At 38.1% G+C, this 18,577-nt stretch overlaps 1 protein-coding gene across 7 annotated transcripts in view; it reads left to right on the plus strand.

The window, feature by feature from the left end:
* NRG3 (neuregulin 3) overlaps positions 1 to 18,577 on the plus strand; it is a gene marked incomplete at both ends in the record, with an annotated part of 1,107,647 nt that overhangs the window by 469,267 nt on the left and 619,803 nt on the right. For all 7 annotated transcript variants that reach the window (XM_082611217.1, XM_082611214.1, XM_082611218.1 and 4 more), the window contains one exon: positions 9,778 to 9,907. In XM_082611217.1, the coding sequence (XP_082467343.1) occupies positions 9,778 to 9,907 (130 nt within the window). The remainder of the gene's footprint in view (positions 1 to 9,777; positions 9,908 to 18,577) is intronic.

The following is an 18,577-nucleotide window of genomic DNA, read 5'->3' on the forward strand; positions in this document are numbered from 1 at the left end:
TTGGACATCCTTGTCTTGTTCCTGATCTTAGTGCAAATGCTTTCAGTTTTTCACCATTGATATGATACTTACTGTTTTTCACATATGGCCTTTATTATGTTGAGGTATGTTCCCTCTATGCCCATTTTCTGGAGAGTTTTTATCATAAATGGGGGTTGAATTTTGTCAGAAGCTTTTTCTGCATCTATTGAGACGACTATATGGTTTTTATTCCTTCATTTGTTAATGTAGTGTATCACATTGATTGATTTGCATATATTGAAGTATCCTTGCATCACTGGGGTAAATCCCACTTGATCATGGGATCTGATCCTTTTAATGTGCTGTTGGATTCCGTTTGCTAGTATTTTGTTTAGGAGTTTTGAATCTATGTTCATCAGTGATATCTGTCTATAATTTTCTTTTTTATGATGTCTTTTTCTGGTTTTGGTATCAGGGTGATGGTGGCTTCGTAGAATGAACTTGGGAGTGTTTCTCCCTCTGCAATATTTTGGAAGAGTTTGAGAAGGATCTGTGTTAGCTCTTCTCTAAATGTTTGATAGAATTCACGTGTGAAGCCATCTGGTCCTTGACTTCTGTTCGTTGGAAGATTTTTAATTATGGTTTCAATTTCATTATTTGTGATACGTCTGTTTATATTTTCTAATTCTTCCTGGTTCGGTCTTGGAAAATTATACCTTTCCAAGAATTTGTCCATATCTTCATGGTTGTCCATTTTATTGTCATATAGTTGTTTGTAGTAGTCTCTTATAATCCTTTGTGTTTCTGGAGTGTCACTTGTGATTTCTCCTTTTTCATTTCTAATTTTATTGATTTGCATCCTATCCCTTTTTTCTTGTTGAGTCTGGCTAAGGGATTATCAATTTTTTTTTATCTTAGAGAACCAGCTTTTACTTTTATTGATCTTTGCTATTGTTTTCATTTCTATTTCTGTTATTTCTGCTCTGACCTTTATGATTTCTTTCCTTCTACTGACTTTGGGTTTTCTTCCTCTTTCCCTGGTTGTTTTAAGTGTAGGGTTAGATTGTTTATTTGAGATTTTTCTTGTTTCTTGAGGTGAGATTGAGTTGCTGTTAACTTCCTTCTTAGAACTGCTTTGGCTGCATCCCATGGGTTTTGGGTTGCCATATTTTCGTTGTGATTTGTTTCTATGTATTTTTTGATTTCCTCTTTGATTTCTTCAGTGATCTCTTGGTTGTTTTGTAGCACACTGTTTAGCCTCCATGTATTTGTGTTTTTTTACAGTATTTATTCCCTGTAATTGATTTCCAATCTCATAGCACTGTGGTCAGAAAAGATGCTTGATATGATTTCAATTTTCTTAAATTTTCTGAGGCTTGACTTGTGACCCAAGATGTGATCTATCCTGGAGAATGTTCCATGTACACTTGAGAAGAAAGTGTATTCTGCCACTTTTGGGTGGAATGTTCTATAAATATCAATTAGATCTATCTGGTCTGTTGTGTCATTTAAAGCTTGCGTTTCCTTATATATTTTCTGTTTGGATGACCTGTCCATTGGTGTGAGTGGGGTGTTAAAGTCCCCTACTATTATTGTGTTACTGTTGATTTCACCTTTCATTGTTGTTAGCATTTACCTTATGTACTGAGGTACTCCTATGTTGGATGCATAAACATTTATAATTGTTAGATCTTCTTCTTGGATTGATCCTTTGATCATTATGTAGTGTCCCTCATTTCTTGTAACAGTCTTTATTTTAAAGTCCCTTTTATCTGATACGAGTATTGCTACTCCAGCTTTCTTTTGATTTCCATTTGCATGGAATATCTTTTTCCATCCCTTCACTTTCAGTCTGTACGTGTCCCTAGGTCTGAAGTGGGTCTCTTGTAGCCAGCATACATATGGGTCTTGTTTTTGTATCCATTCAGCCAGTCTGTGTCTTTTGTTTGGGGCATTTAATCCATTTTCATTGAAGATTATTGTTGATATGTATGTTCCTATTCCCATTTTCTTAATTGTTTTGGGTTTGTTTTTGTGGGTCTTCTTCTCTTGTGTTTCCCATTTAGAGAAGTTTCTTTAGCATTTGTTGTAAAGCTGGTTTGGTGGTGCTGAATTCTCTTTGCTTTTGCTTGTCTGAAAAGCTTTTGACTTCTCCATCGAATCTGAATGAGATCCTTGCTGTGTAGAGTAATCTTGGTTGTAGGTTTTTCTCTTTCATCACTTTAAGTATATCCTGCCAGTCCCTTCTGGCCTGCAGAGTTTCTATTGAAAAATCCACTGATAACCTTATGGGGATTCCTTTGTATGTTATATATTTTTTTCCCTTGCTGCTTTTAATATTTTTTCTTTGAATTTAATTTTTGTTAGTTTGATTAATATGTGTCTTGGTTTTTCCTAGGGTTTATCCTGTATGGGACTCTTTCTGCTTCCTGGACTTGGGTGACTATTTCCTTTCTCATGTTAGGGATGTTTTCAACTATAATCTCTTAAAATATTTTCTCAGACCCTTTCTTTTTCCCTTGTTCTTCTGGGACCCCTATAATTCAAATGTTACTGCATTTAGTGTTGTGTCCCAGTAGTCTCTGAGATTGTCTTCAATTTTTTTCTTTCTTTATTCTGCTCTCCGGCAGTTATTTCCATGATTTTGTCTTCCAGCTCACTTATTCATACTTCTGCCTCATTCTGTTACTGATTCCTTCTAGTGTGTCTTTCATTTCAGTTATTGTGTTGTTCATCTCTGTTTGTTTGTTCTTTAGTTCTTCTAGATCTTTGTTAAACCTTTCTTGTATTTTCTGAATCTGTGCTTCCATTCTATTTTTGAAATTATGGATCATCTTTACTATCATTAATCTGAATTCTTTTTCTGGTAGATTGCCTATTTTCTCTTCCTTTATTTGGTCTTGTAGGTTTTTACCTTGCTCCTTCATCTGCGACATATTCTTTTTGTTGTCTCATTTTTTTATTTTTAATGAGTGGGATTGTGTTCCTGTCTTACTGGTTGTTTGGCCTGAGGCTTCCAACACTGGAGTTTGTAAGCTATTGGGTGGGGCTGGGTCTTGGTGCTGAGATGAGGACCTCCGTGAAACCTCACTCCAGTGAATATTCCTTGGGGTCTGAGGTTTCCTGTTAGTCCAGTGGTTTGGACTCAGAGTTCCCACCGCAGGAGCTTTAGCCGGCAGCAAAAAAAAGAAAAAAAAAAAGAACAGTAAGGTAAAAAAATAAAATTAGACTAGGAAACTAACAGATATGTTAGAAAGAATATAAAAATAAAAATATAGATGAATCAACATCCGGAAGGTACATCAGTACCACAATAGTAAAAAAAAAAAAAAAAGAGGAGGAGGGAAAAGAAAAAAAAAAAGGAGGGGGGAAGGCCTTTGCTTTGGGGGTGGGGCCTAAGTAAGGGTGAGGTTTGGGCTGTGGGCAGGGCCAATGCTCAGGACCCATTGGGCTGTAAAAGGCCCTGGGGGTTGTGGGGTGGTGAGGCTTAGGTTCAAAGGACAGAAGGGAGCCAGGTGTGCCCCTCACTCCTCGTCTCAGAGGGCAGGGGACCTCACCTGGGGTCCCAGCAGCCTTCCTAGGCTCGAGTGAGTAGGGCAAATGCCCTCCTCTCCTATCCTGATCCTCCGTTCTGGGAGGGCCCCTCCCGCCTGCCTCTCCTATTCTCCTTCTTATGCCCCCAAGGACCCACGCAGTCTGGAGGGGACTTGGAGGGTGGGGGATTGGCCTGGGAGCTTAGCAGGCTCCCCGGACCCGAGTGGGCTGGGCAGTCGCCCTCTGCTCCTCTCCCACTCCTCCCAGAGGGCTCCTCCCACCTGTCTCTCCTGATCTCCCTGGCCTCCCTCCTATGCCCCCAGGACCCACGTGGCCTGGATGGGGCTTTGGAGGTGGGGGATACCAGCTTGGGAGCTCAGCAGGCTCCCTGTGCCCAAGTGGGCCAGGCAATCGTCCTCTGCTTCTCTGTTGCTCTTCCGGGAGAGTCCCTCCCGCCTGCCTCTCCTGATCTCCCCAGCCTCAGGGGTGCCGATCCTGTCTGGCCTCCACTTCTCATCCCACCTCAGTCCCCCTACACCCTACCGGTTCATTTTGGGGTTCCTCCCGTCTCCTTGGGCGTCAGAGTCCCCCACCAGCAGCTGGCAGGCACCCTACTTGTGGGAAGATGCTAACTCCACATCTTCCCACACAGCCATCTTGACTCTGCCTCAACGACCATATTTAAATGGCTTCTAGCCTGTAAAGGTATTTTGCTAATCCTAAAAGCTTGCATCACCAGATTCTTCACTTTTCTTAGAGAATTGTCATGTCATGAACTCAGTGGGGGAAGGAAAAAACTGCTTCATGAATCTGACATTTGCAAGTCAGGCATGTGAAGATGGATTTAGGGCCTAAGCTGTGCCTCACCTTTCCTTCCTTAGGTGTTTCTGCTCTTCCTATCTAGAATTCATTTTCCTCTGCCAATTAAATCATGCCCATTCAAGATGTAACTCCAATACCAACCCTTTGGGAAGCCTTTAGAGATAACTATAGCGTGAATTAAGCTCTCCCTTTCTTTGATTATCTACTGCAATTATTATCTGTAATAGACCATTTAGCACTCTTGTTCCTACAACAAAATCTCTGTTCCCACAGTGTGCATTGTTGTGCTGGCAACAGAGAAAACCTCCATAAGTAACATTCAGGTTCAAGTTAGTACTTAAGGGGGAAAACCAGTCATTGTTTTAATTCATTAATAAATTAACTTTCATTGCAAAATCTGCAGGGATTTCTGTCTTCCAGCCTTACATTTTCTTCCCGTTTTGCCTTTAATGAATTAACCACTAGTTCCCACTGTGCATCTAATTACTGTAACGATTGCTCACTATATATGTTACATGATGCGGAAAAAATACAGAACTTGAAAGCAAAGCACTCTCCCTGACCTCCCTGGGGAGAGACCAAAACCCATAAAAATATAAGAAAACACATTAAACTACATATAACAAGTGCCAGATGAATGGTCTGGATAATTGCACAGCCTTTGTGGTCCCAAGTGAATGGACACTATTCCTCAAGCCAGCAACTGCACTTCTTGTCCTGAGACCTTGAACTTTGCTCATGGTGCTTGGAATCCCTATCCTAAGCACTATCTCTGTTCATTTTAAGCCTAACATTCCTTTATCCTTCATGCGGTCTCTTTCTGAATATTTTCCCTAATTATTGTTTTTTCTCCTCCCTTTGCCTCCATTTTGTGGAGTTGATTTTCTGCTCTTCTTATAAAATTCTAAGCACTTTACCTAAAATTGCTTTTGGAACTCATCTCATGTCCTAACTTATAAACATTTATTCATATAGAGTTTTTCTTTTATGATTACAAAATGTGCACACTTGACTATACAGAACATTTAGAAAAACACTCATGTTATAAAAAGATCATTCTTCTATAAACATCTATTGTGTGCACCTCTGTGTCAGGCTGTCTGTAAGACTGTGGATCAGTGATGTGAAGACCTGCTCCACCCCCACAAGCTCATGGTCCAGTAAGATGGGAGGTTCATGAGCTGATGTGGTGGGTGAGTGATGCCTGATAAGGAGGTACTGTGGAGTAAGGGAGAGCCTTGGAAAACAAATGAGAATTCATGGGAATATTTGGCCCCTTCTAGTTTACTTACTTGGACCTCTATCCATGTAATTTTTTGAAGACAACAGGGAGCTCTATAACGATTTTACTTACCAGATATCATTCCTAGAAACAGAAGGTGCTCCTTGAATTTTAAAAACATGACAAAATAGTACCATATACCGTAGCCACCTTAGTGTATTAGACTATCTTAAAAGTGGTGCAGTTTTAAAACAAACACTGGGCTCTGAATATGTTGGCTAAGTTTATAGATGAGAGTTCTATGTCTGATTGTTAAGGTACCCCGAGGATATTGAGGGCCATAAGTTTTATAGTTTGGAGTTAGGTCTTATCTGTTACCTCGTTCTCACAAATGTCCCATGTTTCCCCTTCAGAACAAAGCACTCAGCTGGATATGTTAGGGCATACCGTGTCACCTTAGGGCACAGAAAGAAAATCAGGATTATACCTTATTTATTTTTATCTCATTTTTGCTTATGCTCTATTTTATATGTTTGCAATATATTGTATATGTTAAAAATTAAATGTATACATACATGTACTTATAAGCAGACCTATAAATATTGGAGGCTGTCATCCAAGATTATTACCATCTCTTTGGACTGTTTTTGGTTGTAAGTAATAGAAAGGCTAACAGTGACTTAGACACAGTATACTTATGATTTACCTTACAAAAGTGTGTAGGTGGTCTTAGAGTTAGTATAACAGCCTAGTGATTTCATTAAGGAATTTTTCTATCTTTCCAGTCACATATTTGGCATGATGCCTTACAAGTGTAAAATTTCACCTCATGTTGAATTTTGTTTACCTTTCCCAACACCTCTGTGATTTTAGGTGAGTAGTGCTCTATGGGTACTATATAGTGAAATGCATGGGTAAATTCTTAAGATTTCAAATTTATTGATAACTGCATTTTATTTATTGAAGGATCAAGACTAATATTCGGTTGTGTACTAAATCAAGTTACTTAAAATATTTAATAAGGATGTTCTCTTAGAATTTAGTCAAGTCACTGTGAGGGATAAGCATGTGTATTTTGAATCAATTTTGGGATTCTCTAAGCTATGGAAATAGAAAACGTGAGGGCATGTTAGACTTGACATCTCTGTACTCCCCCACCTTGGGCCTTTGCAGAGGCGTTTTACTTGGTTCTGATCCTGTGTATTGTGCTGATGGATGAGAAAGTGGTTGGTAGAATAGGGCGGTAACCGCCAGAGACAGCAGTTGTCAGATGGAAACTAATTGATTGTGATTGCTTTGCCATTGTATTGCTCTTGGAGTCTGTAGCTTGTTAAAACCACTGATTATAAAATAAGGATCTCCCTTTTTATGCTGTAGTTTATGTTAATGAAAAGCTGTTCTTAGAGGAATGATCAGTGAATATCAATAAATGGATAATAAGAAACTAAAGGAAAACTTAACTGATCATGAATTAATATACTTCAGCGGTCAGAGTAGTAGTCAACTGTGTGGTGGTTCATATTGAATTTTTGGCTCAGAGCTCTTGAATTTTAAATATTTCCCATAGAAAGAGAGATTGAGTCTGTGTAACTATTTATCACATACTGTCTTGAATAACAAATCTTCCCTGTAGAGGAGATCTTCTGGAAAACAAACAAAAAATGTGTCTGTTTTGCAGAGCCTTTATTTCATGCCGAAGTATTAACAGGCAAATATTTTGAAGTAGAAAAAAATGAGTTCCCATTGTATGATCAAGAAAGAAGATTAGAAGTGGACTTTTCAATGCTCACAGTATATGAATAGCATATGAGTAAGGTCTGTGTGAATCTGAAGGCAATGTGATTATTTTGCAATATTTATCAGTATTAAAACGACTATACTAAAATGATAACATTAATATGAAAGTTATGTTTAACTTTTTATTGTAAGATATACATTAACTTTCAGATGATTATAATGATATCTTTAATGACCATACGTTTCATCAATGGTGTTTAAACTTTAGTAATGTTAGAGTTATCAGATTTTTTTTTTAATTGGGGTATAGTTGTTTTACAATGTTGTGTTAGTTTCTACTGTACAGTGGAGTTCCCTGTGCTGTACAGCAGGTTCTTATTAGTTATCTATTTTATACATATTAGTGTATATATGTCAATCCTGGTCTCCCAATTCATCCCACCCCCACCCCCTGCTTCCTCCCACCTTGAGTTATCAGATTTATTGAAGACTTTTTTTTTTTTTTCTGGTACGCGGGCCTCTCACTGCTGTGGCCTCTCCCATTGCGGAGCACAGGCTCCGGACGCACAGGCTCAGTGGCCATGGCTCACGGGCCTAGCTGCTCTGCGGCATGTGGGACCTTCCTGGACCGGGGCACAAACCCATGTCCCCTGCATCGGCAGGTGGACTCTCAACCACTGCGCCACCAGGGAAGCCTTATTGAAGACATTTTTACTGAGCACCAATTCTGATTAAGGCTCAACCTCTGACCTCAAGGAACTTACAGACTAAAACAGATAAAGGTGTAAACAAATGGTTACTTGCAGCATTGAATACAGTGGTGCAAGCAATAAAAGGTTCTGGGGGACACAAGGGGAAGATGACATAAGCTCTGAAGAATTGCTGGATGTTATCCAGCAAAGAAGAATATGGTCCAAGAAGAAGGATCACTATGATAGTTCCTGGTATTGGGGAAATAGGATAATAGTTGGAAATGAAGTTGTGTGTTTTAGGATGCAAGAAGATGAGTCTAGACAGGCAAAATTCTACCTGGTCTATGTTTTTCTTTGCTCTACTTAGGAATTTGGAGTTCTTCCTATGGGAAAGGGGCACATTGAGGCTTTTTAGGTTTGGGGAGAACATGAGTGAATTTTCTTTCTGGATGATAACTCTCCCCTCCATTCGGATGGTGGGTAGGAAGAGGCTCATTGTGACCTCCAGTTAGTAAACTGGTACAATGGCCCATGCTGTTGAGCATTATTATTAATCTATATCTATGTAAAGGAAATAAAAAGAGCTTACATGCTGAATCATGTATCCATCTTTGGCTTTTTAAATATATTTTTCTTGAATAGTGCAATGAAATTGGTGCTAATATTTTAATTGCTTAAAACTCTGAAAGGAGAATGTCTACATGTTATAACAGATTTTTCATCCAGTAGAGTGCATATGCTTATACTTATTATTAGTTTCATATTTAGGAAGCTGATATGGATATATAACTTAATTCAAAAAAGTAAGTGATTATGATTTAAAAAACACATTTTTAAGATAATGCTAAAAAATGACAATAATTTAGTCGTGTTAAATATTTACCAGAATCATTCCTCACATTTGAGATTCTGTTTCAGAATTTGGAACATTTGCATTTTAATTACATAATAAAAGGAAAAAGTGAAAGAATAATTGGCTTAGCTATTAGCAAATTAACAGCCATAACTTAAAAGAGATAAACACACACACACACACACACACACACAGAAACTGACATTGGTTTCCATAGAAGAGTTACAGTATATGTATGTTGATCAGATATTTAATGATGTTTGACAACAGTTAAGGGAAGAGGATGTTGTTTCAATCCTTTAATACATGTTTCTTAACACTGAAATTAATGAAAATGAATTTGAGATATTTGACTGTAGGGTCATTCAGCTTTTACTGGTAATGTATCCTCTGATGGGACTTGTCTAGAGTGATTCCAATTGTTAAAATCTTGTGGAGAAATAAGACAGTTGAATCCAGTAGTTGTCTTAGTCCTAGCTGCTATAACAGAATACCATGGACTGGGTGGCTTAAAAACAACAGAAATTTATTTCTCACAGCTCTGGATGCTGGGAAGCCTAAGATCAAGGTGCCTGTGGATTCAGTGTCTGGTTAGGACTTCCTAGTTCATGGAGGGCTATTTTCTTGCTGTGTTTTCACATGACTGGAATGGGCCAGGGAGCTCTCTGGGGTCTCTTTTATAAGGGTATTAATCCCACTCATGACCCAAAGGCCCCACCTCCTAATACCACCACATTGGGGGTTAGGTTTCAATATATGAATTCTGGGGGGACACAAACATTCAGTCTATTAAATGGTCATATCCAGTTGTGTTTTTTCAGTACAGTGAAGGTTCCAACCTGTCTGGCTAGAGTCAGCAGCCATAAGAAGGTCTCAATGAACAGGTCCAGCCCAATGACAGGAGTTGGTGTTGTCAGAATGAACTTCTGATAGCCTTTCTCTGTGTTTTTCAACAGATACAACGACATATTCCACTGAGCGATCTGAGCACTTCAAACCCTGCCGAGACAAGGACCTTGCCTACTGTCTCAATGACGGCGAGTGCTTTGTAATTGAAACCCTGACCGGATCCCATAAACACTGTCGGTAAGTCACTTGCGGCGACTGGCACTGAGGGCAGGTCCTCAGAGAGGCCTGGAGGTGGAAGGGGGTGCTGAGCTCCAGGAATATACAATGTGATACATATAGTCCGGTGTTTGAATAGCAGAATCAGTAGTTTTAATGTGGGAAGGAACAAGGCTGGTATCTTTAGTATTTGAGGAAGGAAAACTGAATTAAAGTAGACAAGATGTTTCACCTGATCAAGTAAAGGAAGGTTTACTTTTATATGTAACAATTTAATAGAAATAATTATTTACTCACTTTAGAAGCCTATATTTTTGGTGTGGGATTTAGGCGCATATGCTCATACTCAGAAATAACCTCTTCCTGCAGACCTACAGATTGTGGCATGGCAAAGAAACTGCTTAGCTAAGATCTAGAGTCTCAATGTTTACTGTGAACCAAACCCCAGAGACTGTAACTGTGTCCAAAGAAAACTGCATCTTATTTTGATTCTGCCCTCGTTTATTAATTTCAGTTCTTTTTTTTTTTATTTAAACTCCCCTGGTGATGAAATACTCTCCAGCAAGGTGTTGTAAATGAAATCATAGTCCTGTTATAGTCTAGGTAGAGAACAGGGAAAATTCTCAGTGGAGATCAAGAAGGTGTTTAATTGGTTTTTAGAAACAAAAGGTTATATAACTGCTAAAAATAAAAACAAATGGAGGTAAATAGTGGTCTTGTAGACACTGCAGCTTTAAGGCTCCATAGAAGAATCAAATTAGCATCTAAAAAATATTTCCCACCAAGCTTTTATTTCCAGCGCTACCCTGGTAATTTGTTTTTCCTTGCAATTGTATATGCTTCAGTGATCATATATATCCACACCCCTTTCCTTCTCTTTATTTACTCTTCTCATATGACACAGTTATTAAATTAATTATTCTGAATCGTGAAGCATGGAAAATTATGACTTTCTTCTCTCGCTATTGCTATTATAAAACTTTATTCCATGTTGTTTTATTAAGATGGCACAGAGAAATGCGCCTTATAGGTATGAACTTAGAATGTGTCAGCAAATCCTGCCTGGCTCCCCAGGCTAGCTTCAGTTCACAGTGGACAGTGACACAGGATTGGAAGAGCTGATCAATGATAGTGGCCGATCTCCATAAGAGCCACTGTGTATCCCGTCGCCTTTCATCACCCTTGACATGGTGGCTTTCATGTGACTTGGGCAGTGCCGTTACATTGACTTCATTTACAAAAGTTACCACCCATTTCTGTCCTCTGAAAACCTGAGTTGGGGATCAAGGGCAGTGGGAATGGTTCCTCCCCACATTTCTCTTTTCTTGTTATGTTTATTAGATCAATGCAGACACAGGTAGAAAGCACACAGGCGACTTGAAGACCTCAAGGGAAAAGCCAAGAATGGGGTACCATTTCAAAGCATGAAGTGCATCCATGCTCTTATTGATGATCAGCTATGTGTTAATGTTACCTTTGTCAATCCGGTGGTGTCATATGTGGAAGTGAGCAGTGCCATCAAATAAGTTTGAATTTATAATTGATTGATGAAAGGATGAATCAGAAGCCTCACCTAAAGCAGTGACTTTTGCGATGGTGTTTTACCCCAAGGAAGTTTCAAATCAGGCCCCACCACTATACGCAGGCAGGTCTGATTCATCATTTCAAAAACTGAGAATGTTGAAAAAACAAAAGAATTCCTATTTGTTTTTAACATACAGCCTCACTATATTCCCTGTTAAGTTCACAGGTGTATTAGTTTGCTAGGGCTGCTGTAACATAGCACTGCAGATTGGGTGGTGTAAACAACAGAAATATATTTTATCACAGTTCTGGAGTCTAGAAGTCTGAGATCAAGGTGTTGGCAGGGTTGTTTCCTTCTGAGGGCCACGAGGGAAGGATCCCTTTCAGGCCTGTCTCCTTGGCTTGTATATGGCCATCTTCTCCCTGTGTCTTTTCATTTTCTTTCCTCTGTACAAGTCTTTATTCAAATTTCTTTTTCTTAAAAGGACACCAGTCGTATTGGATAAAGGCCCACTCTAATGACCCTATTTTAATTTTCTTGCATCTATAAAGTCTCTTTCTCTAAATATGGTCACATTCTGAGGTACTGGAGGTTAGCGCTTCAACATTGGTTATTTGGGAGACATAATGCAGTCTATGACAGTAGATCTCAGGTCCAGAAAAATATTCTTTTCTTTTGCACATATGTACATGTCTGATTTTTTTTTTAACATAGACAAGCAGAGATATATCTATGTTTTGGCTGGAACGATGTACATGTATAATAATTTTGGCCTCTGTCTTCATATTTCATGCATATTTCAGCACAGACAACCTTTTATTTAACGTAGAGTCACAACATAGCTAATCATGACAAAAGACCTAAGACAGAACTGGAACTCCAATAGGTTAATAGGTGCATATAAATCTCCTACTAGTGCATATGAAGAAATCACACATTGCATGTGTCAGCTATTCATCTCCCAGGCTTTGCTGTGAATAAAAGGCTTACCATTTGTTCCTGCATCAGCCACTTGTAAGAATTCCAATGTAGTTATTAATAATGTGCCATTTTATACAGTACTCTATTTAAGTAGTATGTTTCATTTATTCTCCTCCATTCGACAAATGTTTATTGAGCATCTCCTATCACAAAGATACTGTTGAATAAATACATACGGATATGAACTTAGGAATTAAGTGGCACTGCACTTTGTAATGCACTTGGAGTAAGTGAAATACTTCATCTCCAGGAAATAAGGAAAACAAGGGAAATGACTTTCGTGTGATTGGCATGCTACCAGGGCTATCCTTCTGATGCATTACTAACTGGATTCTGTTGCAAGTTAAATAAACCACAAGTTAATAGATCAGAGCAGCAATATTAAGGGGTGTACCTGAATTTAGCTCATTAAATAGTTTGCTTTTTACATGTCTCCAAAGATTAAACATTCAAATCTGAGAGAAGTTAAGATTATATATATATATATTTTTAGTATTTAAAAAGTAAATTGCAATCCAATTGTGAATTGAATCAAGATATCTTTTCCATGTTGTGAAAAATCAATCATGCTGAAACGCTTATGTTTCCTTGCCAAGGAAGAATAGTAACAAAGCTACCTAGATCATCCCTGATAGAGATTCTGAAAGTGTATGCCCCAAAATCTTAAAAGTGTGAATCTTGGGATAAGGGAGGGAGGTTTCATGGTTTTCTGCTGTTATTTTCTCACTCTTTAGTGCATTTTCAGATCTTTCAAAAGACTGTTTATGGTGAGAATAGTTAGAAATTATAGAGCAAGCTGATGAAAATTTAAGAGGAATACCAAGATCGTAAAAATAACTGGATAGATTTTAAAGAATAACAAATAGGCAGACTTGGTGTTGCTAAATTTACAATATAAGTCATTGGTTATTGGTTGACTGATTAGGAAACATAGAACCTGGTATGTTGTGGAACTTAGTGTAGAATAAGGAGAGATTCATAAATCGGGGAAAATGAGAGTCTGGTTGTTTGATAAACTTGGTTGACTGTTAGGTAAAACAAATCAAAGTTGGATTTTTACCTCCTCCTTATATACCAAACGTTGTTCTTAATGAATTTAAGAGTTAATGTAACAAATAAAGTATTAGGGAAAGCAGTAAATAAAATTACATGTTTATTTACATCAGCAATTGCTTTTGAGCAAAAAGCAATGAAAGGAAAAATTAACAGCCTTGACACAACATTGCTTTTTTGATCGGAATATCATAAATCAGAAACAGAATTGAGAGACAGATAAAGTGTCAGTAAACTGTACAACAAACATGGCAAAGAATTGATATTCTGAAGAAGTCACATAGATCAATAAGAGTAGCACTAAAATTAAATCTCAATAGGAATATGGGCAAAAGAGAGGAACATCCTCTTCCCTTGAAAAGGAATCCAAGTAACCCGTAAACATGAAAAATACTCAGCCTCACAAAAAAATGCAAATTAACATTTTTTGTTTGCCTATCATATATTTAATGATTTTAAAAAGCAGATAGTTTGGTGAGGGTGCAGTAAAAAAACGTCGTCTTATTCACTACTTGAGGGAGCATATTTTGTTAAACATCTTCTGTAGGTGATGTTTCAGTGTGTTTCAACATCTTTGAATTTTTTCTAAGAATTTAGCCTGCAGAAAAATATATGTAGATTTATTTTTAAGGATGTTTACCACAGGATTTGTAACAGCAAAACAAACGAACGAAGAAAACCTGAATTTAGAGGTCTATATAAATTAGAATATATCTACACCTTGGATGAATTCAATGTAACTGGAATTTTCAAAATTTTAAGGATATGAAAACGCTCATATCATATTATATAGAAAAATCAGAATATAAAATTGTTAAGTTGAGCATACGATAGCAATCCAGTTCTGAAAAAAAGCTGAATAAAAAGGCTAATCGGATTTACAGCTATTGTCTTCTTTGAACCTTATGAGTTTTCCAAGATCACTACATTGTACATGTATTTCATTTATGTAACATCTGGTTAAGACATTTGACCCCTGCTTCTCATCTTTCCATTGAGAAAGATAGTGTCCCTGTCTTTGTTAAATCAAGGTCATTATAATTCACTATTATTAGGCTGATAAGAGAACTTTCAATTAGCCATTCCAGATTAAACACTATCAAGTCCATTAGAGTGTGCCTGCTCCTTTTATTAAAAATTCATTTATGCTCTTTGTAATAGTTATTTTCCATGCTGAATTCATGTGTTTTGAAACAAAAAAAATGGATTGAGTAATAGGAAGGTACATCCTACAGAAATGAAGCTGGGTAGGGAAGGAAAGCAAATCACTAGAAACTCCTTGAATCAAAATATCCTGAATAAAAGCAGGATATTCTCTAATATATTTTTATGCCATTTCTAGAAATTTTAAGAACTTGGGGAATGGTGCTGTTTGTAGCATATTTCACTAGAGTTGAAAGAGGTAGCCAGTTGTAACTGAAAAGATTGCTAGGCATTTGAATGGGCCAAGTGTGTTTTCAGGCCAAATTAAGTTAAAAGGATGTATCTCTTCTGAATTGAAGTTCATTAAATGTTGCACCAGCCTTGCTGCAAAAATGGATTTTCAAAACTTCGGAAAGGATAGCATTTGAGCTGAATTTGACCTGTGGTGATCATTTTGGAAATCTATCACGCAATTCATTTGAAGATGCTTGGATCACTTGAAATATGGAACTGCTGGAAAAAGAGGCAAACAATCCAATAGCAACCACTGCCTGAGGCAATACTTCCATAAAGGGGCTGATGGACAGTGCAGCTAGCTGGGTAAAATGCTCCTAGGAGTTGGTGAGTCGAAGGTGGGGAGCATTTGAAAGGGGAGGAGAGCCCTACCAGGAACTGCTCTTATTCACTGTGTCTAGTTCTGCTTCAGTAGGTTTTGAAATCAAAGTTTCCATGTTTAAGAGACTTGATTGGGCACAGTGTAATGATATCCCTATGATATACTATATAAAATTACATGACATCCCTGTCAGTGCTTTGCTCCATCACTTTGGAGGTCCATTAGCTCTTCCACTTAAGGCAGGTCCTCTTTATCCAAAGCTTCTTCAGTAAGTGCTCTGAGAGCGGCCACTAATGATTTCCTGTGGTTGTAGCAAGTCGGGATGGAAATGGGGTTTTGGCACAAGTCCCTGAGCTCCATTGACGGCAGAGGGTGGACGATGAAATGTCTATAACTCCAAGCCTAGTGTCAGAATCTCTGTAGAGTGGAATTGAATAGCAGGGTAAGAGCCTTAGAAGAATTTTCAAGTTCATCTGATAATTGTTCATGAGAATGTTTGCTGCATCCCAGATGTAATTTGAGTAATGTGCAACAGCTATGTTCATACCAGGTGGTCTACTGACTGCCCTTGAGAAGAAGTGAGCCAGGTTATAACCATGCATCTTTTTCTTCTCTGTGGATGAAGTTTGTCAAAATTGTCTTATTAACTCAGAAAGCAAACAAACCAAGAACAACAACACAGTGAACATAATTTGGCAACTTCATGACACTTAGGCAGTGGTTTACTTCTTCTTGTTTAAATTGGTTGCATTCCACCTGAGCTGGTTTTTCTTAAAGTGCTACTGAAATATCAGAGGAACGGAAAAGCACATTTGATAAAGAATAATAACACATCTTTTAGTTAATGGCCAAAGGTTTCTTAACCTTATTTTAATGTTTTCTAACTTGATTGGCAGCTCTCCTTGAAGCATGGAATGGTGTTTCTTGAGGTAGTTATCATGATTTGGGTTTTTTTGTTGTATCAAAGAATTGATATACGTTTGTGTTTTTAAATCGCTTCCTTATATGACTTGGGGTAAGAGGTACATGAGGCAAATGTGGGTGTTCCCGATGAAAAGACTTGAGTTAAAAACTCTACTCGGCTTTATACTGGCTGTGTGAGTTTTTTGGCAAGTGATTTAATCAGAACCTTCAGTCCTGTATTGAAAAAAAGAGAGAGAGAGCCAGCCAGACACACTAATACCTGCCCTACAATGTTGATGCAAGAATTGAAAGCAGCAACATACAGAAAAATTCTAAATGTGTAATAGACAGTATGTATAATAGTTCTTTCCTCTTCCTCCCTTCTGCTCATGTTGAAACCTAACCAAAGCATGTGTGCTGGAATCCTGTGAGAGAAATTGAGTGGGTATCATCTGCCTATTTAATTAGAAGACATAGGCTTAAAAGGGGGAGATCAGTTGACTTGTGCCAGGGCTTCAAGCTGGGTACTCAGAGTTTCCCAGCACACAGAACTCAGCTTTGACCCACCAGTGGAAGTTAAAGAAAACTCACCCAGAAACTTATTTAAAAACACAATAATACCTGATCATGGGCAAGAACACTTTTCAGAATCAAGGATCATTGTAGCTCTTCAAGCAGTAAGTTTAGGAGCAAAGCAGGAACAAGAAGCCACCTTTTGTTAGGGGAATTCTCCCTGTTGACAATTTGTGAAGAGAGGAATCCCCTCTTACTCTTCAGTCCATGCAGGCTGAGGACCCTTCAGGTATCTCCTCTACGGCAATGCTGGTTCTGCCGCCCTGGGCACCTTCCTGCATGCAGGGGTCACAGTCCTGTTATGGCAGGGACAGTCTGGGAGCTTGCACACAGAGTCAGAATGCTGTGATTGCATATGCTGCAGTTCGAGTGGAGTATAGATTACTTTTACCAAGTTTATTTAAACAACTAAGAACATATATCCATAAATATCATTTTAGATAGTGATGGTCTGTTTGTATAGATGTGAACAGTACTAACTGTGGTCCCACAGACCCTGCTGGGCAGGTTTCTCAGGCAAACATTCCATTGAAAACCTTCTCAGATCAGGACAATGATGGCTCAGATGTTCTGCCTAATCTTCTGTCGCAGTGAGGGAGTTTGCAGCACTCTGCCGCACTCTGTCTACTGTTGAGAGGTCTCTTGCTCTAGCCTCAGTTTTAAAGCATTGGGCAGCATTTCACTTTCCTGAGGATGGTATTTCTTTCCAATTAACTTTGGTCTGGGCATCTTTTAAAAAATATAAAAGATGATTTAAGGACCTAATCACATTGTCTCTGTACATACCAAAATGTCAGGCTTTGTGTACTCTAATCATTATACTCCCCAAATGGAAGAGCATCAGCAAATCTACCTGATAGAATAAACCCAGGGAATGTCTATATGGTGCTTCCTATGTGTCAGGCACCCATAGCAGCCCTGGAGAGAGGTTAGTAATTACTGAGGCCAAGGGCATTTCTCAGGTTATACAGCAATGGACCCAGGACTCAGACTAAGCAGGCTGACTCCAGGATCTATGCACTTAACCTCTCCACTAACATATTTCCTTTAAAATCCTAATGGTCCAGGGTTCCTAAAATCCCAACTGCTTAAAAATAAAACATATAAACTCTGGTTATCTTTCAAGATATCACAGTATTAGTTAAATATATACATATATTTATAATTATATATAAGTAATATATACATATTTAAATTCCCCAACATATTATAATCTGAGTAACCATATAGATTGTCTTCAAAACCCAAAAATGTTTGAGATGTAATGGACAGTTTTAATAATTTCTTCTGTAAAATAAGCATAGACCAAGAATGTCCTGAGCTAAATAGGGTATATTATTGCTCTAATTTTAATTTAGACAAAGCTCAATTTCCTAGAAAAGCAGACCATCATTTGCTATATGTATGCTATGTGTTTTTTGTAGTATAAATGTCACGATATTATACAACCTCTGTATTATTCCCACTTTCCCCCAGTCAACTGAGAGTTCCCTGAGTCACTAAGTATCTGCAGGGTCTGGATAAGAAGGCAGAGCAGGGTCTCTCCGCCATACCCCAAATCTGTGTAAGTACACGCCAACATCCAATTAGTGTTCTCTTCAGTTACCAATATACCTAGCTATTATTTGTGAAAACTAAAAAAAATGATAGGAGAACCAAACCCTCCTTGTTTTACAGAAAATAGTCAGTGTTTCCAAAGTTTATCTTGGAGTGTATCTCTAACTCTGTTTAACTTTTCATGATTACAGCTATTCTGGTGGTTTTATGAATATCAGGAAAACAGCTTGAAGCAAAAAATCAATCCTATATATACCCAAGTGCACACACACACGGTGTACATATATGCTATACTTACTAGGTAGTCAATGCAAGGTACTGAGATTCAATAGCAAACAAA

Source organism: Mesoplodon mirus (genome assembly GCF_964341445.2).
Source record: "Mesoplodon mirus genome assembly, chromosome: 2".
In the NCBI taxonomy this organism is placed as follows: Eukaryota; Metazoa; Chordata; class Mammalia; order Artiodactyla; family Ziphiidae; genus Mesoplodon; species Mesoplodon mirus.